At 33.8% G+C, this 26,562-nt stretch overlaps 1 protein-coding gene across 1 annotated transcript in view; it reads right to left on the reverse strand.

Annotated features, from left to right (window-relative positions):
- The window catches only part of OTC (ornithine transcarbamylase), a 66,193-nt gene that overhangs the window by 27,343 nt on the left and 12,288 nt on the right, over positions 1 to 26,562 (reverse strand). The window contains exons 2-4 of the mRNA XM_074300839.1: positions 22,340 to 22,478; positions 16,495 to 16,576; positions 4,250 to 4,337 (exon numbers count right to left, since the gene is read on the reverse strand). Coding sequence (XP_074156940.1) covers positions 4,250 to 4,337; positions 16,495 to 16,576; positions 22,340 to 22,478 — 309 coding nt within the window. The remainder of the gene's footprint in view (positions 1 to 4,249; positions 4,338 to 16,494; positions 16,577 to 22,339; positions 22,479 to 26,562) is intronic.

Consider the following 26,562-nt stretch of genomic DNA (forward strand, 5'->3'; position numbering starts at 1 on the left):
CCTAGTGATGTGACTTACTCTCCTCCCCTGTCAGGAAGAAGTCCAAATCCTATTTGTACAGAATAATGTGAAATCAGAGTCTATTGTTAATTCATCCATCTTGTCTCCAATCTAGTTAGCATCTTTAAAAACATTCACAGAAACCTTTGAGACTACCCTGATGGGAACTTAGCTTTCCCACATTTTTATAACCATAAGTTAAAGCAGTCATAATGAGAACTTTATCAACCATAATTGCATACAAAAAAAGGAAGTTAACTTTTTGAGACTATCTTGACTGACAAATCTTTAGACAGGTCTGAGACTGGTCTGCCAGGTACATTTCATCTAGCTGACTGATCCCTCTTTAGTTTGTGCCTTTGCATCTGAAAAACTCCAATTTTGCTATATTTCCCCTGCTTATGATGATCTTTGTTAAATCCTTTTCAGGACTAAACTCACCATGAGATTACTTTCTCTCTCCCCTCATAGTGACTTTCTTATAAGGGTGTCTTACTTGTCAGTCAGCGGCTTACTCCTACCTCATGGAGTATTTCCTTTCTCATGCATGGTTAATTGTGAGTCTTGTCTTTTTCCTTGTTAACTATATGCTTTCCTAACTTTACTTCATATTTGCCAGTCCTAATGTCTATTTTATCTCTTATTTTATCTATAAACTCTTCTAACTAAATCTTCATTTTGACAAAGAGAATGGCCATTGTGAATTTGTCACATGTTTATTTCAAATTAGGTATTGCTACCTTGAACTCATCACTACATAGGCATTTTGCTGACACAAATAAGTAAGAGAACCTGAAAAATATGTAAAATAAAATTTCTGTCAAAGTACTGGTGAAGAATGACTATGTTGTGCTCTTTTCTTTCTTTTCATTGTAGAAAATCAAAATATAGGCTGGTAGGAGGGATCAGTCCAACACGTACAAAGGTGTTTGCTAAGTGAAAATGAATGAACAATGCCATTTAAATACAGTAAATCCATCCATAGACAAGCTTGCATTAGCTGAATCAGAAAACTTCTCCAAGATTCATCCAACAAGAGTAATCAGGGTTGTTGGGGATGAGAGCAACAAGTGCAGCCATCCCAACAAAAAGATGAAAATCATTTCTTACACAGCACGACAAGTATGGAAATATGTTTAGAAGAATGTTTAACCTATATTAACAGCAAGCAATCTGTCTTGGGGAGGGGAGATTGGGGAGAAAGAGAAAAATTTGAAACACAAGGTTTTGCAAAGGTAAATGTTAAAAAGTATCTTTGCATGTATTTGAAAAAAATAAAATATTGAAAACGAACAAAAAAAGGAAGAAAAATTCAGGAGAATTGGGTTGAATTAATCTACCTTATACCACTTGCAATAGTTTCATGATCTCCTATCAACTGTTAAAGCTCTAAATGTCTTGGCAGCCAAACTCCCTCACCTGTCACCACTGGATCTTTATGTTCCATAAACATCCTGGTATGAAGGCAGCTTAACTATTCAGTTTATGTGTGTGCCTCCTTAGCCACAGGAAGAGATTGCCTTTCACCTCACCCCAGGATTTTCCTAATCATCAGCAAGTGGAATTCCTGTCTTGGTTGAAAATGGAACAAGGTTCTTCGGCTTGACAAAGAAGACTGCAAAGGGCAGAAGTATTTGCTATTCTGCAGACCTTTTGAGGAAGAGGCTCAAAATGTCAGTAGGCAAAATTTGAGGAAGAGGAAAGGTGGAACAGAGTCCATGTCAGGACATTCCTTATAATATTAAAAAAACCTTATTTTCCCCCCTCTATTCTTGATCTTATCTTATTGATGCTGTTGACTCTGTTGACCATGAAATTCTTTTCTTTTTTAGACATCTCTTCTCTGTGACACAACATTATTTTGGTTTTCAAGCCTCTCTTATTATTCCTTCTATGCCTTCAGGAATTCTCATCTTCCTTCAGTCTAACCTCACTTCCTGTTCTAAGAAGAAAATAGTAATGAGGGGAATTCTGTGCTTATACTTTGTTGACCGCTAATCTGGCTCTGTTCTGGACTCTGATTTTTATATATCCCTTCCTTTCTTTCCTTCTTTCCTTTCTTTGGAGATGCCTCAATCCCTTCAGCAAGCTGCTTTTTCTAATTGGTGAGTTCTTACTTTCATTTGAGAGAATGAGCCATGTTCACTTCTAAACTGGGGCTTCTGAACATTTACATCTTGTTCCCAGCCTAGTATCTTGCTCTTCCTCCTTATTTTTCAGCTCTCTTTAGAGAATATAAACTCCTTGAGGGAAGATATTATCTTTCCTTTTGCTTGTATTTGTATTTCCATTACTTAGAACAGTGCCTGAAACATAATTCCTTAATAATTCTTTGTCTGACCTAAATTAGATTTTAGCAAAGCTTTTGGTAAAACATTTCACATTGTTCTTGTGGAAAAGATAAAGAGATATGGATTAGATAATAATAATTTGATATATTCAGATTTGGATTGGATGACTAGAATAGTTTTCAGTGTAAATATGGCAAGAGGTCTCCAAAAGAAACTTCTAACCATATTTGGCTCTATGCTTTTTGACATATTTTTCAATACATGAATGTTATGCTTATTGAATTTGCAGTTACTCAGAATCAGAAGGGCTATTGAACCCAGTGGGATGAAAGAGTTTTCAAAGGGATCTCAACAGGATAAAACATCGGTCTGAATATAAGATGAAATCCAATACTAGAGTAATAAATGTAGTCATGTAAAAAATACTTCACAAGTATGAAATGATGGAGACATATACAGCTAGCAATCACACCTTCCCTCCCATAAAAGCAACATCCAAAAAACTTAGAAATTTTAGCAAACTGCAAGCTAGATATGACTCAGCAGTGTGATGAGATATTGATAGACTGGAGAGTGTCTAAAGGAGAGCTACCAGAATGAGGAGGAACCTTGAGTACATATCATATGAAAACCATTTTAAGGAACTGGGCATGGTCAGCTTGACAAAAAGAAAATTCAGGGTTCAGTGTAACTGATTTCAACTATTTGAAGAGTGGTTCTTAAGGGAGAATTAAATTTGTTTTGTTTAATCCCAAAAGGCATAACCAAAAGCAATGAATAAAAGTAGCAAAGAAGCAAATTTAGGTCTTACATGAGGAGAAAATAAATTGTTCATCCTTCACATGAGGTAATGACTCATGTGTAAATTGGACTTAAGTGAGCAGTTGCACAAAATTATCAATCTCATCCTTTCTTCCAAAGTTGTTGAGGTCCAGTGGAAGGACAAAAGTTAAAATGAATGGTGATGGTCCAGAATATAGTGGATGACCTTGGTATCTTCAATGTCTAACCAAGATATAACCATTCCTAGTATCTGCTTCAGCCACCTTGATGGCCATTGGAACAAACTGTTTTCAGACTCCCATTCCACCGGGAAAAGTCTTTACACAATTTGGTAGACATTCCTCTAACTAATATAAGTAATGTTTTTTGACCTGCTAATTATCTTCAATGTGGATATTCTTAGCCCATTTGCCAGTGTGGCTCCTGAGAAGCCACAAGAATTGGGTTAATGATGACCACCAAAGGTGGATGGAAAGCCTTGAAAAGAGCTTGGCAAGCTCTCACATTAAAGGTGCTAGTCTTCCTGAACTCTATATACCCTTTCTAAGAATTAGAGCTGTCTAAAAGTAGAATTAGCTGCATCAAACAGGATCTCCAGCAACATTTGCATTAAATATTCTTTTTAGTATATACCACTCCCCTTTCTACTATTTGAATTCTCTAAATGTTCTAGTAGAAGAGCTTTTTCAATTAGCTTCTACTCAGTTTTGATATTTCCTACATTCAGAGAAATGGGGAAACATCACTGCTGTACAAAATTGGCCTGTGTCTTCTATTGGATACACTCACTCTATCTATCTATATCTATATATCTATATCTATATACATAGATATATATATATATATATATATATATATATATATATATATATATATATATATATATATATATATATATATATATATATATATATATGTTGTTTGTCCTTAAAGAATGCAAGCCCCTTGAGGACAGAAAATGTTTGGCTTTATTCCTTATATTTCTAGTATTGTCACAGTGCCTAGCACATAGTAGGAGCTTAATAAATGTTTGTTAACCGATGGAGCCTTTGGCAAAAACAAAAACATCTTGTTGAAATTGGTCACAAAGGCATCCATAATTTTGTTTCATGAGTGTGTTCCAGATGTATTCTAAATTCACATTTGGAAAAGATTAGCAAAGATTGTTTACAAACCGTGCAGTGTCTGTGAGACTTTCATTCACTCCCAAGTGAATATCTTGGGTTGTCAGGAAACAAGGATGACCTCCAAGTAAAGCAAATCCTAGGAAGAAATGTTTTTTAAAATTAGATTTAGATATCATAGAGATGCATAAAAAGGAATAGAAAGCCTGTAGAGAAAAATAAAATGGCCAAACTTGGCAAAGTCCTAATTCAAGATATGCTTCCATATATAAGAAATATATTTCTTATCTATCTAGAAATAGCTATCAAATCATATGAACGAATTTATCCAATCACTCTCATGACCACTGTCAAAGCAAAATAAGAAATTCAGAATACTTGCAATTTCCTCATTATTCTTCATATTAAATCCCTGTTTATTTTTAGTATCCTGCAAAATAGATTGCTTTTTGTCTATTGTGTCTCCTTCACATTATTACTTTAACCATGACTAGACAAAACCCTTTTGTGAAGTACACAGGAAGGTAGGTATTCTCTCACTGTACTGTCTGTGGTGTTATATTGCTATAATTTGAGATTCCTCCTCAGTGGATTTCAGAGGCAGGCCTGGGAGGCAGCTGAAAATATATTTTACTTATAAGGCCACAGGCCTTTATTTCCTCTTGCCTGTGTTGCTATTATAATTGGTCACTCTCCTTCCAGTATCTTCTCTATTCTATTCTTAGTTGCTAAAAATATCTCACCAAGGCCCAGGTCTGACCATGCTCAAAATTCTCCAGTAGCTCACTATTTCCTCTAGGATAAAAGACAGATAACTCAATTTTAAATTGAGATATTTTATGTTTTAGTAAAATTGGACTAGCAGCTACTCCACCAATTTGAAGTTCCTTCTTCTCTTCCCTTGAATAATCTATCATCCTCCATGTCTGGAATGTTGTTCCTTCTGCTTTCAATGGTCCTCTTCAAGAATGAAAGACAAATAAATAACTATAACAATCTGTGGGTTCCCCACATGGACAGAGCATGGGTCTCAGCCAAGCCTCAGTCTAGCCAACCAATGTCACTTTCTCATCAAATGCCTACATGAATGCTCCTATAGCTTAGAAAGGGATCATATATCAAAATTTCAGATCACATAACATTGGAGGGAAGATCTAACATTGACCACAAAATCATTATCCCAAAAGCCCTTGACCAAAACCAAAATGATAACTCCTATTTATTATAAATCAAATTTAGGGCAGCAGCAGCAAGGATAGAGATTGTACCATTGGGACAAGTTTAAAAAAATAAAATCTCTTTATCAATACTGTTCAATAACTTCTCTGCCACTTAGAGAACTGCCTAGGGAACTGAAAAGTTATGTCACCTGCCTTGAGTCAAACAGCTATTATACAAACATACATACATACGTACATATATATGTATGTATGTATCTATATCTATATATATTGATATAGACATCAGAAATTGGATTAGAATTAAGGTCTTAAGGTCTTCTTGTTCTAGAGCCAGCTTGCTATCTACTCTTCCACATTCACAGATGAAAATTAATAGAGATAAATGTGAAGTTTTCACTGGGGTTAAAAAAAAAAACTACACAGAATATGGGGAACGTTAAAATAAGTTTTGAGTAGCTAGGTGGTTCAGTGAATAGAATGCTGGCCTGGAAAAAAGAAGATCCAAGTTCAAATCTAACCTCAAACACTTGGTATTTGTGTGATTTGGGGCAAGGCACTTAACTCTGTCTCAGTTTCTTCATCTGTAAAATGAACTATAAAAGGAAATGGCAAACCACTCTAGTGTCTTTGCCAGGTCCACGCCAAATGGAGTCACAAAGCATCACACATGTCTGAAAAAAACCACTGACGATAAGTTTGTATGAGAATAATTCTAGAAATTTTATTTGGACTGTAAGTGACCAGAGTAACATGTCAACCAACAAAGATAATTTAATTCTAGACTGTTTAGTGTCTATAACAAAGAAGATGATAGTTAACTTATATTCTGCCTTATTCAGACAATATTTGTTTAATTTTGTTCAGTTCTGGGAAATACATTTTAGGAAGGGCATTCACAATCTGTAGTTCAAGCAAGAGAGTACCCAAGCTATCTTGGTTTTCTGAAAGAAATGGAAATCATTCCATGAGAAGCTCCACTGAGGAATTTGGAATTAAAGTTTCTAGGTGGTGATTGGGGTGGAGAATGAGTTCTGTCTTAAAGTATGTGAAGAGAAAATTGAAGAGAAAAATTAAATTTGCTTTATAATGTGCACAACAAGGTTGCACAGGGGATAGAGTATGGGGACTGGAGTCAGGAACACCTGAGTTCAAATCTGGCATTAGACACTTATTGGCTATATGACTCTGGGCAAATCCCTTAACCGTATTTGATTAAGTTTTCTGTAAAATGAACTACAGAAGGAAAAGCAAACTACTTCAGTATCTTTAGAAAACCCCAAATGGGATCAGACAATTTAACACCATCCCAGGAGCAGTAACAGTAGGTGAAGTTATAGAGAGGCAAATTTTCACCCCCCATAAAGAAAAATGGTCTGACAATTAGAGCTAGAGACCCTTTTTGCATTCTCAGCAACAAACTTTCGTCTCTCAATGGAAGCTCAATGACCATTTTTTCAGTTATTCTAGAAAGGATTCCTCTTTAAGTTTGGCTTGGATTATATGATACGGAACTTTTCTTTCAATTCAGGTTCTGTGATCACAAAGTGAGGAACCCTCAAGGAAACAGAAGACATCCTAGCTGTTGTTAAGACCAGAAGATTCTGCTAGGGATGGCTTAGATTAAGTAGCTCTCACCTGCTCAGGAATCCAAGATCAAAACCCTCAGAACTTCTTTGACCAAGTACCTAACCTGTGTTGGAAAATTTTCTGCTTCTTTCAATACTTTTTCTATCAACACTGCAAATTGCCGCCCTCAAGCTCCTGACCCATATCCTATCTTCACACTCTTAGGTACAAAACCCTGATAGTATGCATTTGTTGTTCAGTTGTTTTTAGTCATATCTGATCTTAGTGACCATTTGGTGTGTTCCTGGTAAAGATACTGAAGTGGTTTGCCATTTTCTTCTCTAGCTCATTTTACGTGACAAAACTGAGGTAAACAGAATTAAATGACTTGCTCAGGCTTACAGAGCTAGTAAGTTTCTCAGGCCAGATTTGGATTCAGGAAAATGAGCCATGACTTAAGGCTTGACACTCTATCCACTGAGCTACCTAACTGCCCTAGGTTCCTAGTAATTTCCTTTGTAGGTCTTTCTCTTTAGCCAAACATCTTTAACCCACAGCCACATACATAATTTGCATATATTTTGTGTGTGTGTGTGTGTGTGTGTGTGATGTTTTATATGTGAAACATATAAACATATGTACATATTATTTTATATAAATTATATATGTATACACACTTACACATACACATATTGTTTTCCCTATTAAAATTAATTACCTTGAGAGGCAGTAATTTTTTTTATTTGTTTCTTTGTATTCCTAGAACATAGCAATGCCTGACACACAATACACACTTAAATATTTTTGATTTATGTTTATTTATTATACTCTAATCTTTCTAATTATCTTTTATCTACTCAATTTTTTTCCTTACAATTGCTTTTTATAGTCATTTTAAGAACACATTCCCTAACTATTCCATAGAATTTTGAGGTGCTATGATGGATTTTTTATATGAGGGACTTTTATCCCTAAAATATTTAAAGTTAAAATGTAATGAAAAAAACCTTTAGAACTTATGTTTCAAAATTATAACTTAATTATCAGCTATTCATAGATTTTATGATGACTGAATTTCTCCAAAAATAATCTTGATATATAATTCATGTCTCTATATTAATGAAATAAACAATTTTTGAGAGGAGGGACATCATAATAATCTAATGAGTTCTTACTCCTAAGGGAGTGTATTTAAATTATTGATTTAGGAAGTGTTGTTTATATTCTTTCACATAAGGAATGATGCTAATTGGTTTGCAATATATATCAAGTTCAATTCAACATATTTAATTTAGTTCATAAAATATTTGGGGTTGGGCCCTAGGATTCCAAGAGAGTTGTGTTCCAAAACCTTGTATTCCAAATGTTTTAGTCCCTTCCTTCCCTTCACCCCTTTCCCCAGACAGCAAGTAATCCAATATATGTTAAATATACATATCTATACATATTTCCACAATTATCGTGAAGCAAATTTTAAAAATAAATCCTTGTTATATTGAGTACCCATGACTAGAATATGTTACATCCTCTACTAGGACTACTGTCCTCCCTGCTTTCATTTAAATCCCAACTAAAATCCCACATTCTATAAGATGTCTTCCCATTTACTCTTAATACTGGTGTCTTCCCTCTGTTAATAATTTCCTATTTACTCTGTAGCTTGCTTTGCATATATTTATTTATCCCTTTAGACTGTAATGTCCTTCAAGGCAGGGACTATTATTTTTGCTTCTTTTTTATATCCAATAATTTAGTACAGTGCCTGATAGATAGTGGGCACTTATAAGATTTATTGATTGATTACTAAATAACAGGAGCTATGTTTGATGATGTAGAGGATATAAAAGTATAAGGTATGGTTTCTAATCTATTTTTTTCTCATAGCTTTTTATTGACAGAACATATGCATGGATAGTTTTTCAACATTGTCCCTTGCACTCACTTCTGTTCCAACTTTTCCCTTTCTTCCCTCCACCCCTTGCCCTAGATGGCAGGCAGTCTCATACGTGTTAAATATGTTAAAGTATATCTTAAATACAATATATGGGTCACAGAAATTTTAAAATAGAATTGAGATTTGAATCCAGTTCTTTGAATCAGAAGCATTTGATTTCCACTGTATCTCCAGTATAAAGAGACTTTCACAAAGAGGACACTATTTTTGAAATAACATATCAGTGAAAAAAATGTACCTTTTATCCTTTGTTAGAAAGCCAGAGGGCTAGGGTATGGGGAATTGTATATATCATTCACAGTCAGTATGTAGGTTAGTTTTTCTGAAGTGCTATTTTAAAAATGTTATTGTTTATTCTTTATTACAAGGGATGGTGCACTGGAGAGAGAAAGGAGAAGGATATTATTTACAAATGAAGTTGATGTAAAACCCAAATATATCAATATCAATATATTAATTACTCTAAAATTATTTAAATAGCCCCTTAGATTTATATCTTGTGAAAATTTAGTTTGATGGGAGTATGAAATCTAGATGTTGGTCCTGACCTCTCTGTCTGTTCCCTCATCTATCAACTGTGTGTAATAATATCTTGTCCTACTTTCAATTCAGTTCAACAAATATTTCTGAAGAAACTACTATGTTTTAGCTCCAAGACAAACAAAGACATAAACCAGAGCCTCTGCTCACAAGGTTTTTTGTATTCTGCTGGGAGAATACAAGCTATAAACAGATTAGGGGATATAAAGAGAGAAAGAGGAGGAGAAAAAGGAGAGGGGGGAATGGACAGCAGGGGAGAAGGAGGACAGAAGGAGTGGAAGAAGGAAAGACAAGAGAGAGAGCCTAATACTGGAAAGGCTTTTTGTGGGAAGTTACACCTGAGCCTTGAAGGAAATTAGGGATTCTAACTGGTGAAGGTGAAAAAGGAGTCCATTTCAGAAATGGGACAATTATTTACAAAACATGGCGTTAGGAGCTAACGTGTCAAGCTCAAGAACAGAAGTTGGGCCAGTTTGGCTAGAACGTAGGATGGAGAATAATACAAAAGAAACTTTGAAGGTAGGTTGCAACCAGATTATAGAGGGCTTTAAAAATAGGTTGAAGGATTTGTATTTTATTCCTAAGGCAATAAGAAGTCACTTCAGATTTTTCAACTGGAGAAGGCATAATTAGACTTTACTTTCTTCAAATGGATATTCAAGAATCATAAGAAATAAAGGATAGAAAACCAATTTGGATAATGAGAAGCATTCTAAAAATGTAAGCTATTAAGCCCTGAAGTCAGGAGGACCTGAGTTCAAATTTGACCTCAGACACTTAACATTTCCTACTTGTGTGACCCTGGATAAGTCACTTAACCCTAATTGCCTCAGGAAAAAAATGTAAGCTATTATGATATAGATTATGAAGGCTAGTTCATATAACAAACAGTCAATGGAAAATCAACCAGAGGGAACAAATATGAAGAGAACAAAATTGTTGGTCATAGTGAATCAGAGGGAAGCATCTTCATCAGATATACTTTGGAAGAAGCAACATGAAGCTACATGGTGTGCTAAGCTTAAGGTTAAAGGCTAATAAATGAAATAGTAATAATACAAAATAAAAATGTAAATAAATAAAAAACAAATAAAAAGGCTAATAAATGAACTCTAACAGAAATATTCCTCAGGGATTGTTAAAAAGAAAACCTGTTCTCACAGGGAAGGAAATTGCCAAACAAAAATTCCTGGTCATTAACATCTACAGAGCAATCATTTAAGATAAACCTCAGATCTTGGAAGAGTAGACCCTGGCTACTTTCTTTTACCCAGGGGATTGTCCAAGATGCTAATCCAGGTTGCTTTTGGAAAAAGAAACACACAACCTGGTAGCTTCCTATTTTAACTAATTACAGATGCTAATTAGGTGCTTCCTAGAGCAGCAAGATAGAGCAGTGGAAAGACCTATGGACTTAGAATCAGGTAGATTCATCTTTGTGGGTTCAAGTTATATGGCTCTGGGCCAGTTACTTAACCTGTTTGCCTCAATTTCCTCATCTGTAAATCGAGCTGGAGAAGGAAATGGTGAACCACTCTAGTATCTTTGCCAAGAAAACCCCAAATGAGGTCATGAAAAGTCAACTGTGATTGAAAAGTGACTCAACAACAACAAATTAGATGCTAAGCTCAGTTGTCTCTATATGATGAACTTGTAAAAGTACTATTAGCACTCTCTAAATTTTGGCATCCTGGCAAAAACTCCAGTCAATTCACCCTCCTTACGGCTCGGACAATAACCCAGAATTTTATAGGACTTTAAGCTTTATATTTAATTTTTCCTGTGAGGATGTAGTACACTTATCATTATGTTCAATTTACATGTTAGAAAACTGAGAGTTAGAGATTACATCTCATCCAGTCTTGCAGCTACTCTTGGTTTCCTGAGTCCAGTTTAATTTCTAATGTACCACAATTATTCTAGTAAAAAGAGCAGTATACCATCACAGCAACTGAAATGAGAAGGGACCACCCTGCTTACAAAATATAACCCCCTCATTTTATGAGTGAAGGAAGTACCTCACTTTACCTCTAATCACATGGCTAGTACATTATAGAACTGACTCCCTTACTCAGCTTTCTGATTCCAGATCCAAACGGATCTTAACAGTGGAGAGATGAAATGAAATTCTCTTGTTACATGATGTTCAAAAAGTCCCTAAATCTTTCACTTCTTTATTTGTATAAATAGAAATAAATAACATCTGTGCCCTCTTCTTGTCTTTCCTCACAAGGATATTGACTAAACAAATTTTACAAATGTGTGTAAATCATATCTTAGAACAAGCAATATAAATAAGTATATATCATTAACATGAGATTTAAGAGCCTTAAATTTTGTGGCTGATTTTCCTGCAAATGTATTAGGTGAACCCAAGCAGGAGGTTCAACCTATTTGTACTTTGTTTTCCACACCTGCAGAGCAAGAGCACCTTCCTAATTTACTTGATGTGGGTACTGTAAGGAGTGATTAAATTGATGCTTAAGTATTTTGAAAAGCTTGTGAAGCACTTGAAAGTGAAACACAAGTGCTAAATTAGAAGACTCTCTCAGGATTCTCCTCCCACTTTCTATCAGCTCCTGTACTTTTTTGTCAACAACAAATGTGTCCATGAATCCACTCAATTAGTGTAAAGTAAAAAAAGCTGTAATCATTGGCAGGCAGGCACACAGGAGGCTTCTTCCCAGTGGTACTTAGCCAGCTGGGCATTGAGAAAGAGGGGAAATGGAATTATTCTTCTTTTGAAAATTGCTTCTGGCACCTTTTATAATCCCTAGTCAGAGGGGCCCTATTTATATTTCAATGGATATGTGCAGGCCAACCCTTGTAAGCATTAGTTGGCTGACATCTAAGTGCTGCTGCAGCTTCCCTTTAATTATGGAAGACAGAATTGAAGTTAAAATGTAGCTTGGTCATCACCTTTGAAGGCATTAGGTGAAAGAAGGGAGCCATTCAGTCTATGGCTGCATAATTTTTTTTTTCTTTGCTCCTTGAACAATATGTTCTTCCTCCCCGCCCCCAAGCATGCTTTTGATCTTGATGAGAAACAGGTAAAAATAGCTGTCAGGAAAGAACTAATAATGATAATAAATTTAATAGGTATGGAAAAAAATAGGGATTTCTCAAATAAATTGATTTGGAGCCAAAAGATCTTGACCCTTTCTGCTACAACATACCTCTGTAACCTTGCATAAGTCACATTTCCTCATCTGCAAAATGAGAACAATAGACTAGATCAGAAATCAGTCCATGAAAGGCTTGCAGATAATTGTATTTTTAAATGCAAAAACAATTCTTGGGTGTCTAAAAATCAAGGGATGGGGCCATTCAGAAAATAGTTTGCCAACCCCTGAACTAGATAATGTCTGAGATACTTTCCAATATCAGATATTTTATCTCTACAATTACTGAGTCGAATAAGCATTCAAAACAACATTTAATCTGACAAATTAATTCTGAGATGAAGTTCCATTGGAGACCTTTGCTCTGTCGAATTAGCACTTCTTTGATTATCTTATTCAATTATCCATTCGATAAATAAGCATTGAATGCCTACTAAGTTTATGTATTCCAGGTAGGTTAATCAGAAATAAGCTAAAATGATGAGTTTTATCATTCCTATCTATAAGAAAAATACTCTTTTTGAGATATGGGGGCAGTAATTAAATTTTTTAGTATTTCTTGGTTGTTATTCAGTCAAGTCTGTTCATGACTCCATGGACTCTGAGGCTCAAGAACCACACTGTCCATGGCATTTTCTTGGTTATGATACTGGAGTAGTTTGCCATTTCTTTCTCCCGTGGATTATGGTAAACCAGAGGTAAGTGACTTTCCCAGGATCTCACAGTCAGTAAGATGCCTTGCTGCCTTCAAAGCAATTAAGTGACTGACCCACAGTCACATGGCTAGCAATATCTGAAGTTAGAACTTCCTAACTCTATTCACGGAGTCATCTAGCTGTTAAACTACTAATTAGCAAATTGCTATTTAAAAATAGCAACCACAGTCATAGTATAACAGGTTTGGGACTAAATCATAGTATAAGAAAGAGGTTTAGGGCACAGAGATCAAGGGAATTAGATGAGCAAAGTGAAGCCCTGTGAAATTAAATGACTTCCCAGTGCCCTACAGATAATAAATAGTAGACTCATTGACAACAAATCAGCAATCATCTTCACTAGTATCTTCTGTACTCTGATATGTAGTTTATATAAACCTTATAATTAAAGATTCATTGACAAAATGTAGTATGTTAGCAATAATATTCAAAGAGGTCATATTCTAGATTTTGGCTGTAACATATATGCTTAAAAATGGAAAGTTCTATACAATGAAATTCCTGATGTAATTCGGTATAAATCTCTAAACAAATAGCTTATAGAGTCTGCAAAGAAGTGCAAAGAAGTAAAATAAAATTTGTTTGATCACATACATGTCTTGAGGACAAGAAGCTGTATCAAATACTGTTCTGTGTCCATCCACAGTGTCAGGTATTTTCACTCTCTCTAGTCTGTTTCAGAGGTTATTGATTGATATGACTTCCTCTCTCACCATTGTACAGATAGTTTGATAATCTGTCTCTTTAGTCTCCATCATACTCATCATACTTATGCTGGATATTTCCATTTGAATGACCTACATTATTTCAAATGCAAACTGAATTCTCCACCCTCCAATTGTTTTTCTCTTAAATTTCCTAACTCTGCCAATGACAGCCCACCATTCTTCAATGCTGATAAGTCTCTCTCCCTCAAATTTCTTCTTTGGGGGAGATAAATTTCTCTAAAAATGTAGTTTTGTGTTTCTTCACTAAATCATTCAATAATATCTCCATTACATTTCTAATGATATCCAATTAATCTGGCTTCTTGAGCTAGAAGTGCTGACACACTTCCACATGAGAACAACATAGAAAAAAAGGATTTCACAGCAGCATTCTTTTTTAGGTGAAATACATTTTCCACCCATCCTTCCTACCCCACCCCCAAATGATTGATTAATGAATGTTGACAGTCAGCCTATTCAACTTGTATTAAGGTAAGAGATTTAATCCTAATGGACTTTTCAAATCAATTGACCATTGAATTTGGAGACTTTTTTTTTTTTTTTGACATGAGATATTAAACAAACCATCCCAAACAGATTTTGTTCCAAGAAATTCAAAACACTTAGTAATTTAAAATCCTTATAATGTTGTCTCTATTAACATATGTAAAGATTTAGAAATTACAATTAATCAAAACACTCTTTGTGTGTGTGTGTGTGTGTGTGTGTGTGTGTGTGTGTGTGTGTGTGTGTGTGTGTGTGTCTGATTTACTTCCTAATTCTCTCCAAACAATTTGCCGAAGTGGTAGTAATTAAATTTACAACATGGTACATTTAATTTTTTTGACCCTGGAATAAACTGAAAATAATTTTATTTTGAGAACTGCATTGACAAGCCTTGATAATTAGAGATATCCAGGATGTCTCAAAATCAGGATTAAAGGTTCATTAAGAAATAACTCACTGAGAGTATTATGTGTCTAAATTACTCTATGGCATGCCAAGTATAACTTAGGGTTTGATGCAATGGTAAAAATATTGGGCTTAGGGATAGAGGATCCTGGTTCAAATTCTACTTTTGCTAGTTTTATCTATTTGAAATCCTTAGAAAGTCATCTAATTTCTCTGGGCCTCAGTTTCTTTTTGTATAAAGTAAGGGAATTGGACTAGTCCAATCACTCAATTTTGAAAGCACCTTCTACAATTCCTGGTCTTGACTCTCAAAGTCTCTTCCAGCTTTTAACCCATGATCCCATAATTAATTATGATGATTCAACACACACTTACATCAATTTAGCAATTATTTATTAAATTCTTAGTATGTACAAAACACCGAATATTTTGCTAATTTCTGAAACAGATAGAAATGTTAGATAAGAAGATATGGCCTCCTCCATCAAATTGCTAACCTAGAGAAGAGATATACATAGAGAAATAAGCATCATGCAAGACAAAACATAACAAATACATGAGAGGAAAAAACAACAATGTACTGTGTGAGGACCAAGTAAAGAAAGATTAATTTCTGATTGAAGGGATCTGTAAAGGCTTAATTGAAGAGGTGATACTTGATCATGTTCTTTAAAAAGTTAGGTAGGCAGAAATAAATGTCTTAACACAGTGCCTGGCATATAACTAGTGCTAAATGGATATTTGCTTGCTTGATTAATGGAGATGAGGATAGATATTTCAGGGAATGTTTGACAGTGCTGTTTGGCTACTAATAAAGGTTGTGATGTACAGAGCTGTAAGTAGCCCATTTTGGGCATGGGTCAAGGTGTGGAGTGGGAGATGCTCACTTGGGGTTTCCAGGGAATAGAAACACTCATCCAGGATACCATGAGGGTGAAGGACAGAAGGGAATATGTTTTTGGAGGTAGAGTATGTTTTTGGCTGGGGATGGGGGAGTGGAGGAATGCTGCAGAGACCTGGGGGAGAAAAAAACTCATAATATTGAACCTTGTGCCCTCTGAATTTCCCATATGTACAGAGGAAGAACTGGCTCATAGTTCAAAGCTATAAAGTGAGGCAGCTAGTAGTTAGGGAAACGTGTCTTCAGATTTTGTAGCTGTTAGTTATGATGAAGGGCAATATAGAGAAATATGTCTGGAAAGATTAAACATCAGCCTGAAGAGTTTGGATTTTTTTTTTTTTTTTGGTAAGTAATAGGGAATCGTTGAAGGATCTTTAGCAGAACACTAATATGACCTTATCTGGCATATCCATACATTATAAGACAAATTTCCCAAATCAATAGATGGTTAACTGTGTAAGACAGAAGACTTGGATGCTTCTAATGACAAAGAAGAAGTAATGTGGACAGTGAGCAGGTATGACCTTCCTTGAAGAAAGAATTTCCTAGCGACATTCATCTCCAATAAAAAAACATTATGTCTTTCCTTCTACCCAGATGGAACAGGGATGCAGAAATTTCACTACTTTCTCAGAATAATATGTGTTTTCCCACATGGAGATTTAGAGAATAGACTGCCATTTGCAATGAGACTCACCTGTTTCTGTTGACAGTCTTGTTCTTGTGCTTCTTTTCTCAAAAATCATGCTGAGGGATTTCCCTTGTAACAGAGGTAAATACTGAAAATCAATGATAAGAAGTGAATTACAAGATTATCAATTGTACTTTAAGCACAATGTTTTACAGGTTGGAGAAGTCAGAATAAGCTATCTTTAAGTAATACCAATTCTGCTTATCCTCCCTTCATAATGTGTTTTTAAAAAATGGAAAACATTAATTTTTATTATTTCACATCTTATAGAAGAAATGGTAGATTAAGGAAAAAGATGACAGGTAGTAGTGCTGCCTCCCCCCATCCCACCACACCCTTGACACCAAAATCTTCAATCAGTTGAAGAAATTTTACTTTTTTTTTGAGGCTAGCCCTAAGGATTAAAAATCATTCTATTTTAAAAATTTATATTCCAAAGATGATTTACATTTTATCAAGGACCAAGGCACATCTCTGTCAATCTTATGGATAGCCTACTCCTGGAGCTGCTCTGATAATATATTATGCCTTAGAGAAAAAAAATTTCTCATTTATCAACCTTTTCCTCAGTTCAAGAAATAATCTCAGGCTTTTATTTATGTCAATATTTAAACGACAAAGTTTCAGATAAATTTTGCATAAACCTTAACTGGGGGTAGGAAAGACCGTGTTTACATGTGTTTAGAAAGAACTGCTTGGAAGATAGGAAGGATTCCTTTTCCTTTCTGTTTTGTGTAGAGATGATCTAGAAAGGCTTTTTCTTTTTCTTTTCTTTTTTGCTTTCTTTTTCCTACTAAGACCATGGCTAGGGAACACTATTTAAGAGGACAAGTTAGTCTACCAATCATCGATTTATAAAAAAGGCAAGGTGTCAATGCAAACAATTGCCAAGGTTCCCATTTCCTTGTTTCTTGTACATAAGAGAAACCTAACCAACAAAAGTTTCCTCTGTTTCAGGTCTCTGAAACTTGAATTAAAAGATTTATGAGTGAATACTGTCTTCTCTTTGTCTGCCTCTGTTTTCCTGTTAGTCTATCTCTCTTAGATAGATAGATAGATAGATAGATAGATAGATAGATAGATAGATAGATAGATAGATAAATGGATGGATAGATGAGGTCCTGGGTCACTAAGTGGGGTTGTCAGAGAAAGCCTGAAGTACTGATAAGATTTTCCCCTGAAGTAAGCAGGGAAGGGCACTGATGGGGATCAGCTCAACCTTACTGTCCCAACACCTAGTAAAAGTCTGGGGAACCCCCAATAACTGTATCCAATCAGATGTCAAACCCCTGATGTTAAATTTCCCCTATATTTCTTTTCTGAATACGTTTTAGGTTAGTTCATCATGACATTCTACCTCATAGTGTCTTTCTTTTCCCTCCTCCCCCTGCCCCTGTTTCATGGTGTCTAACTATATCCTCTCCCAACTCTTTCATATTTTCTATTACTGATGCCTATTTTATCTTTTTATTTTATCTATAACATCTTTTCCTAAATAAATATCTCTTTTGGTAAAGAGAATGGCATTATGAATCTTCACATGATCGAACCCCAATATTTGATGCTGATTGCTCTCCTCAATCTCAGCATTTGGTACACATTATTAATAAGTAGATAAATAGATAGATATAGCTACACATACATATACATATATATGCATATGTATGTATATTATTATATGATAATATATTGCCATTAAACTTTTTTTCAGCTAAGAACCACCACCCCTTTCTCTTTTTAATGTTTCAAACACTTGGAATTAGGCTTGGAATAGATAATGCTTTTACTATTATTTTGATCAAGGATTCTTAACACTTTTGGTGTCCTGAACCCCTTTGCTGTTAGCTACAGTTTCCTTTTCAGAATGTTTGTTGCCTATATTTACATTTGAGGAAATTATAAATATTATTAAAAAGTTAGTGAAAATAAAGATATGATTCCCATCAACTCCATCCCTTCTATCTAAGTTCACAGACCTCCTAAAATCTCTCCATGGTCACTGGGGGGCCTTTAGATTCCAAGTCAGAAAGCCTTGACCATAGACTGTCAAGCCACAGTTGTGACTAAAGAATGTGTTTAAAGAATGTTTAAAATGCATTTTCAAACATTAAGATTATGTAAATTCTAAATAAAGATAACTAATTATTAAATACCCCACTTCTTTCCAGTGCCTCTTCTTTTTTCTTGGATACCTGTGACCTTTTTTTTTTCAGCCTTCTTCTGAATTAATTATATGAATAATCAACATCAGAATATAATAACAATAACAATGATAGTCATAACTACTCCCATGTAGTGAGGATTTTAGAGTATATGGATTGGTCTAGGTTCCTGCCAACTGATATTTAGTATTTTAACTTATTAAAGCACTGAATCATTGAGTTTAATTGTTCCTAATTCTCCCTTGTCTAGCCTGTTACATTGACCTATCTCCCTATGTTAGAACTAATACTAGGAGGTTTTGATGACTACTGCTTTATGCTATAGATTGAAGTCTGGAAATACTATTCTTCCTTTGCCCCTACCTTTCATCATTTTTTTGGATATTCCATACTTTTTTTTCCAAATTACTTAAAAAAATCAAATTTATAAAGTATTCTTGATAATTTGGTTGGTAAAGCATTAAAAATACAAATTAACTTTGGAAATGTTGCCTTTTTGATTATCTTGGCAAGGCCTAGCCACAAAACACTGAACATTCCTTCAGCTATTCAAGTAGGTTTTATTTTTAATTTCTTTAAAGAAGACTTTATAATTTAAAATGTGCAAGTCTTTGTGCTTTGGTGGATCATTTCTCAGATACTTTATGTATATTTTGTTATTTAGGATGGGAATTTCCTTTTCCACTTTTTCTGGGGTTTTGTTATTATTTAATAGTATGGTTGATTTTGAGGGCTTATTTTATAATCTATAACTTTACAGATACTATTAATTATCTCCATTAATATGTTTGCTTATTCCCTAGGATTCTATAATTATACTGAGTAAATACTATAGTTTTATCTCCTCTTTACATGTCTTTATTCCTTTAATTTATTTCTCTTGTCTTGTTATTGTTGCTGGTATTTCCAGAACTATATAAGATAATAATGGACAAAATGTATATCATTGATCTGCTCACATATTTAATGGAAATGGATCTAGTGTATCCTCATTGCATATGATGCTTACTTTTGGTTTTTATAGGTGTTTTGAATGATATTAAAAAGAATCCTCTATATCTATGCTTTATTAACTTTTTTTTTTAACATAATGAGTGTTGGACTTTGTCAAAGGCTTTTTTCTGTATTTATTGAGATAGTCTAATTCAGATATTATTGTTTTTAATATAATAATCTTCTTTTCCTAATGCTGAACCATCCTTGCATTCAGATATAAATCCAGCCTACCTACAAAAACCTTCCTATTTGAGTAAACCTGTTGGGAAAACTGGAAAGTTGTCCAGAAGGAATTAAAATTAATCCAACATCTTATATTACATTCCACACTATATCTTAAATGAATATCAACTTTAATACTAAAGATCATAATATTTTTAAAAATTAAAAGAGAAACATCACATTCCTATCACAGCTATGGGTAGGAGTTGTATTCTTAACCAAACGAGAGAGTGGCAATTATTATTATTTTTTTCCCTGAGGCTGGGGTTAAGTGACTTGCCCAGGGTCACACAGCTAGGAAGTGTTAAGTGTCTGAGACCAGATTAGAACTCAGGTCCTCCTGACTTCAGGGCCAGTGCTCTATCCACTGCGCCACCTAGCTGCCCCGAGCGTGGCAATTATTAAAGATAAAATAAATAACTTTGAATACATGAATGAGGAAAAATCTTTGTATTAAATTTCTATAATAAATATTTAATATCCAAGATATATGAATAATATATATGGGTGTATAGACACATATATACACATAAACACATAAACACACACACACACACACACACACACACACACACATATATATATATCTCAATTTCTCAATAGGTAAGTAGTCAAGGGATATGAATAAACAGTTCTAAAAGAGAAAGATTCATAAAAGAATGCTAGTATTTCTCCTCAAAATCTACAAATTGCTAAAGAAAACAAAAAATGGCAATATTCAATTCTGGAATGGTGTTGGATGACAGGCACGTTGATATATTGTTAGAGCTATGAATTAGAACAACCATTTTGGAAAACAGTTTGGAATTATGCATCTCAAGTGACTAAAATGTTCACATTCTTTAACCCAGAGATTCCATTATTGGACTTATATCCCTTGGGATATAAGAAAAGTCACTATATATACTATTTATAGTTTTTTTTTTTTTTTTTGTGATAGCAAAGAATTGGAAACAAAGTAGATATCCATCAATTAGGAAATGACTAAATAAATCAAAATGCAAAAATTGATAGAATATTACTGTGCTGTAAGAAGTGATGTAGATAATGAATACAGAGAAACATGGAAAGATCTACCTAAACTGATAAAGAGCAAAATAAGCAGACCCCAAATATAAATGCGTGCACACATACACACACACACACACACACACACACACACACACACACACACTGACAATGATGATGCAAATTGAAAGAATCACATACAAAAATAAGAAATGAATGAATTATAAGAAATGAATGAATTATACGGCTCTAAAATGACTCAGAAGATAGAGAGAATATCCCTAACCTATGATATTATGGAGTTGGGATGGTCAAAAGTATACATTGTATATATTTTCAGACTTTTTCAATGTATTGATCAGTTATGCTGATTTCCCATCCATGCCCCCCCTTTCTATCTTTTTTTTTTCAATATAGGATACCTCTCTGGGAAGGGGAAGAGGAGGGGAAATGATCCTATGGAAAACTATTGTAATGTGAAAAAGAAAAGAAATTTTTATAAAATAGAAATTCAGGATTTCTGTGATTCTCAGAGTAATCCCTATTTTATAGATAAGGAAATTGAGACTTACTGTGATTAAATAACTTGATGAAGGGCAGATAGGTATAATAAATATGTATATGTATATATGTATACATATATATGTGTGTCTTTAGCTATATGTGTATATATAGATATATAAATTCACAAATATACATACATGTATATATATATGTGATTTGAAACTGAAATACAGAGAAATATGGTACTTTGATGTTTATAAATAATTTTTTATATATAATCTCATTTTATCCTGAAAGATTAAGCTATGGAAAAAGGGTTACACTTCCTCTATTTGGTCCCAAGAGGAATAATAGGTGGAAGTGGAAAGAAAACAAACTTACTTTTGATAAATATAACTATTTCTAAACAGTTTGAGCTATATTGAAGTAGAGTACATAATCTCCAGAGTTAGTAGGTTACCCTTTACTAAAAGACTTTAAGCAAAGAATGATTTTATTTCGATTGTTGAAGTGTGTGTGTGTGTGTGTGTGTGTGTGTGTGTGTGTGTGTGTGTGTGTTTGGGAGGGGTAACATATTTCCATGGGTATATACAACTTGAAACAATTTAGAGAATGGGGAAAAATTGATATTTCTTGTTTTCATTTGGTAGGATTTCATTTCATAGGATATGAGAGAAGAGAGCTGTTGCAAGAAAAAGGAACAATTTCCTTAAGTTCTGATCCAATTTCTAAAAATGAACTTGAATGCCTTATACAAATGAAACCCTGTAATTTATCATCAAGCCACTTATTTGGCTGCCTACAATATATTCTTTTGTCCATTCCAAAGCAACCAATCAGCTTATCTGCCTTGTTTCATTCTTGGCTATATGGCAGAGGAAATTTGATTTCCAGGGTTTACTGGGAAGACTGAGACTACTGAGTAGCCCATTTGTCAGTAAGTTGAAAATTATACATACCTCTCCTTTCTGTTTTATTCTGTACTTCAGATCTGCTGATAGCCAGAGCAAATATTTGATTTCTTCTCCTGTAAAGTCTTTTAGAGTTAAGAGGTGACGTCCTTTTAACAGGACATTGCTTTGGACTGATTTTCCACATCTGCATGAAAAAAAAAAAAGAAAAATGTTTAAAAAAGCAAAAACCTTAGTGACTTACTTTGCTTTTTGAGAAGCAACATAATAAATTAGAGTGACTGTCCCTTGATTTTGTGAAGTTAATATATTTAAATATAATTAGTAGGGCTATGGTTTAGAATTTAAATGATCCAATATTTCCTTTAGTTAAGGAAAGGAAGAATGTAAAGGAGAATAAATAATTTTGTTGCTAATAGAGTAAAGTACTAATTGGAAAATTTTCTTCTTTTGCTACATTGTAGTTCCCATTTGACAGTGATTATTATTGCTTGTCAATAAAAATTAAGCATATCAAAAAATTAAGCAAATCACATTTATTTAAAAAAATCATATTTTATTGACACTCAAATAGTTGTCACAAAAGCTAACACTGACCCCTATCTCAAGTGTGAAGGATAAGCTTCCTCTATTGAATGGTCAAGCCTTTGATTGTAGTTATGTACTTGTACTGCTTTTACCCAATACAGTACAAAAAATGAAAAATTCATTCACTTGTTTTGTCTTCAAGAAGAAAGAATGCCATTTGACATATTCTATCACCATATTGTACAATTTGTTGACCAAATTATTGGTTAGTTCAAAAAATTGGTTGATTCTTTTTTATATCCTCTTTTTATATCCTCTTCATTTAGCACACTATCTGGCACATAGTGATGCTTAAATGTTTATTGAAGACTTGAATACTTACAAAAATATAAATTATCCAAATTAATACAACAGAAAATAGAAAACTTTGTCTTAAAAAAAAAGAATTGGAAAGGCCATACAAATTTCCTAAGGGGGGAAAAAACTAGAAATAGATGGATTTACAAACAAATTCAGATATAAAAAATCACAAATATTTAAAAACAATTAATTTTAACACAATTATTTGGGGGAAATAGATAAGAGGGAGTCCTATCAAGTTCCTTCTATGACACATGTATCTGTCAAAGACTAGTTCTGAAAAACAAAATTTTCCTGGTACAACATACAATATAGGTGTATTCCTAGCATGAAAAAAATTATGATCCCAAAGAACAAAATGTTTCCTTAAAAGCTCTCTTCCAAAACGGTTCATGTATTAAAAATCATCTAAGATTCCTTAAATGATTTAACAACAGGGGCAGTTTTTCAACACCTCTCTTATTATTCATATCAAGAAGATTTATATTATTGCCAATTGCTCACCACTGTGGAGAAAATAGATTTTGAAAGAAATTATTATTAAATAACTAATTGTTAATACTGGGGAAACATGGGATTTATCCCTTTTAAAAACTTTATTCTCTACTAAGCTAAGCCATCATTTGAAAGAAATTGCTGACAATAAAATTTGGATTAACTTTCAATCTCATTTAGACCCCATCCATGTGGGGAAACCCACTGTGTATTCCCTCAAGTTCAGGTGGGAATAAATACTTTGATTAGATTGTGCGAGGCTGGACAATTTAGAAATAAATGACCTAATCAAAGTCACATTCCTCCCCAGCCTATCATTAGAACAAGTCCACTTATTATTATAATATTCATTCTTCTCATTCTTTATTAACCAATCAGAGTCAATTGCCACCTCCAGACTCACTCTTCCAAAGACATATGTATTTCATTGAGTGGTTCCAAGAGATGGCTTTGGCATTCAAGAGAGTCACTGATTCTTTTTATTAATTATATGCTAGCATGACTAATAAATGATTGATTATCAAGAAACAATGTCTCTAGAATTTTTCATACATCATATGAGATTTAGGGAAGTATCTTCTCCCCAGAAAAAGTAACTTTAGAAATCTCAGAAACAGAGTTACAGGATTGTGTATATAAAGTTCTCAAACCCACAAGGATAGGATAACCTCACTGATTTTTATCTTGAAGGAGACCTCTCTTAGAATTCTCCAGTCCCACCAGTAAATTCTGATGAGATTAATTACACAGCAAATATGCCCACTAGAACCCATTTGATGTTGGGAAACTTCTGAGACCCAAGATCTACACAGCCTCTCTCAAATCTCCTGACATCCTATATCTATTATTCAATTTCTCAAATAAGGAAAATGGATGAGCAATCTCTGGAGCTCTGCTGTGTTTAATGTCAAGCCTAAGACTCTATAAAATTATATAAATATAAATATAAATATATATATATATATATATATGTATATATATATATATATATATATATATATATATATATATATATATATATAGATCATATGCTTCTTGAGGACAGGGATTATCTTTTGCCTCTTTGTATCCCCAACATTAGTGCAGTGCCTAGCAATTTGTAGGTGCTTAATGAATGTTTACTGATTGAATGCTGCCAATTGGATGTGCACTTTAAACAGTCCTAGAAAGCTTAAAAACCCAATTTGTACCCTTAGAAGCTAAAGGTACTCCTAGTCTCAGGATCTTCCTTAATGTACTCATAAATTTATTTTCTTCTCAGTCTGGTTTCTCATTTTTTGACCCCCAGGAATGCAGACTTCATAGTGGGTGAGATTCTCCCTGGGCTCTCATGGAACTCACTGATAATATTATGTATCTAAATTCCTTTATGAAGTACCAAGTACAACTTAAGAGTTTGGTGGAATAATGAAAGTATTGAGTTTAGGGCTAGAGAATACTGGTTCAAATTCTACCTTTGCTATGCTTTATCTATTTGAAATCCTTAGAAAGTCATCTAATTTTTCTGGACCTCAGTTTCTTTGTCTATAAAGTAAGGGGATTGTACTAGCACCTTCTAAAATTCCTGGTCCTGACTCTCAAAGTCCCATAACAATGGGATGTGATCTGCCACATGGGAGAAAATATCCACATTGATGATACCATAGATCCAGTGAAGCCTTTCAAAAAGCTAAGAAAACACAGGGTCAAATCTATAAGTACCTATGGAGGCTCAGGTTTAAAGCCTCTTTCTTCATTATAAAAAAGTGTAAAAAACACTGGACTATTATCCACTTTTGTATGATAGGGATGCTGAAGGTTTGAGAAAGGATAGACAGAAATGAATTTTGACCCTTTTATTGGAAAATTGTTTTCCTGGTTTTCTCCATTGTGCAGGTAATTGCAAAGGGTAAAATGTGTATCTCCCCTGGTCCATTGCTATTGGAATCCAGTGGTCAATTGCTGATCAGTTGATGCTAAGTGTAATTTTTATCTTCTAGTTTTGCCTCAGAATTTATTGATATTCAGTCTAAGGTAGGAAGAATTCTAAAGAAGAATAGGATGTCTGGCTTCAGGATTTATATGTAGCAATTAATTATGCAGAAAGTAGCATTCATACTTTTTACTTAAAAAAACAAAACGATTTACTATTCAATTATATCAACAAATTCAACAATTGTATAATAGTATTTTCATGCTAACATCAAGTTAGGATGAAGCCAAACCAGTTTGGATAAACTTATTACATCTCTAAAAAAATAATAAAACAAAAATAAAAGTAAACTTTTTTAAAAATCCAAAAAACATTCCAGTATATAACCAAGAATAGAATTCTTATGAAAAGAAAAGAAAAAAAATGAAAATAGAACAAAAATGTGTTTTCCAAAATGGAAGACAAAGTCCCTTTTTGAAACAAAAATGACCATAACAAAAAAAAAAAAATTCAAAATGAAGTCAAAAGAGTTTCAGGTGGACTGCTATTTTGAGATAATACCCATCCATTCAAGTACAAAAATATAGATTAGAAAAAGAGTCAACAGATGCCCTCAAGATTCAATAGCACCAAAAAAAAAATCTGGAAAAGAAATCTTTCCTTCAAAGTTATTCACAAAAACTGCTAGCATACACATTTAAATTGTAAACTCAGCTGTTTTCAGGGGAGAAAGAATCCCTATTTAAACTTATTTAAGGCTAGCAAAAGTGTAAACAAACATAATATGTCTCATGAAACTAAATGCTGGACATTTCAAGAACTATTTAATACAAGTCTAGGGCAATTTAAATTAAAAAATCTGATTACATACAGACACATATATATATATATACATGTTACATATATTATAATATTATACATACACACATATAAATATATACCTCAGGTCTTCCCAGGACAGAAAAAAAAATTGTCC

This window comes from Sminthopsis crassicaudata, chromosome 3 (assembly GCF_048593235.1).
Source record: "Sminthopsis crassicaudata isolate SCR6 chromosome 3, ASM4859323v1, whole genome shotgun sequence".
NCBI classification, from domain to species: domain Eukaryota; kingdom Metazoa; phylum Chordata; class Mammalia; order Dasyuromorphia; family Dasyuridae; genus Sminthopsis; species Sminthopsis crassicaudata.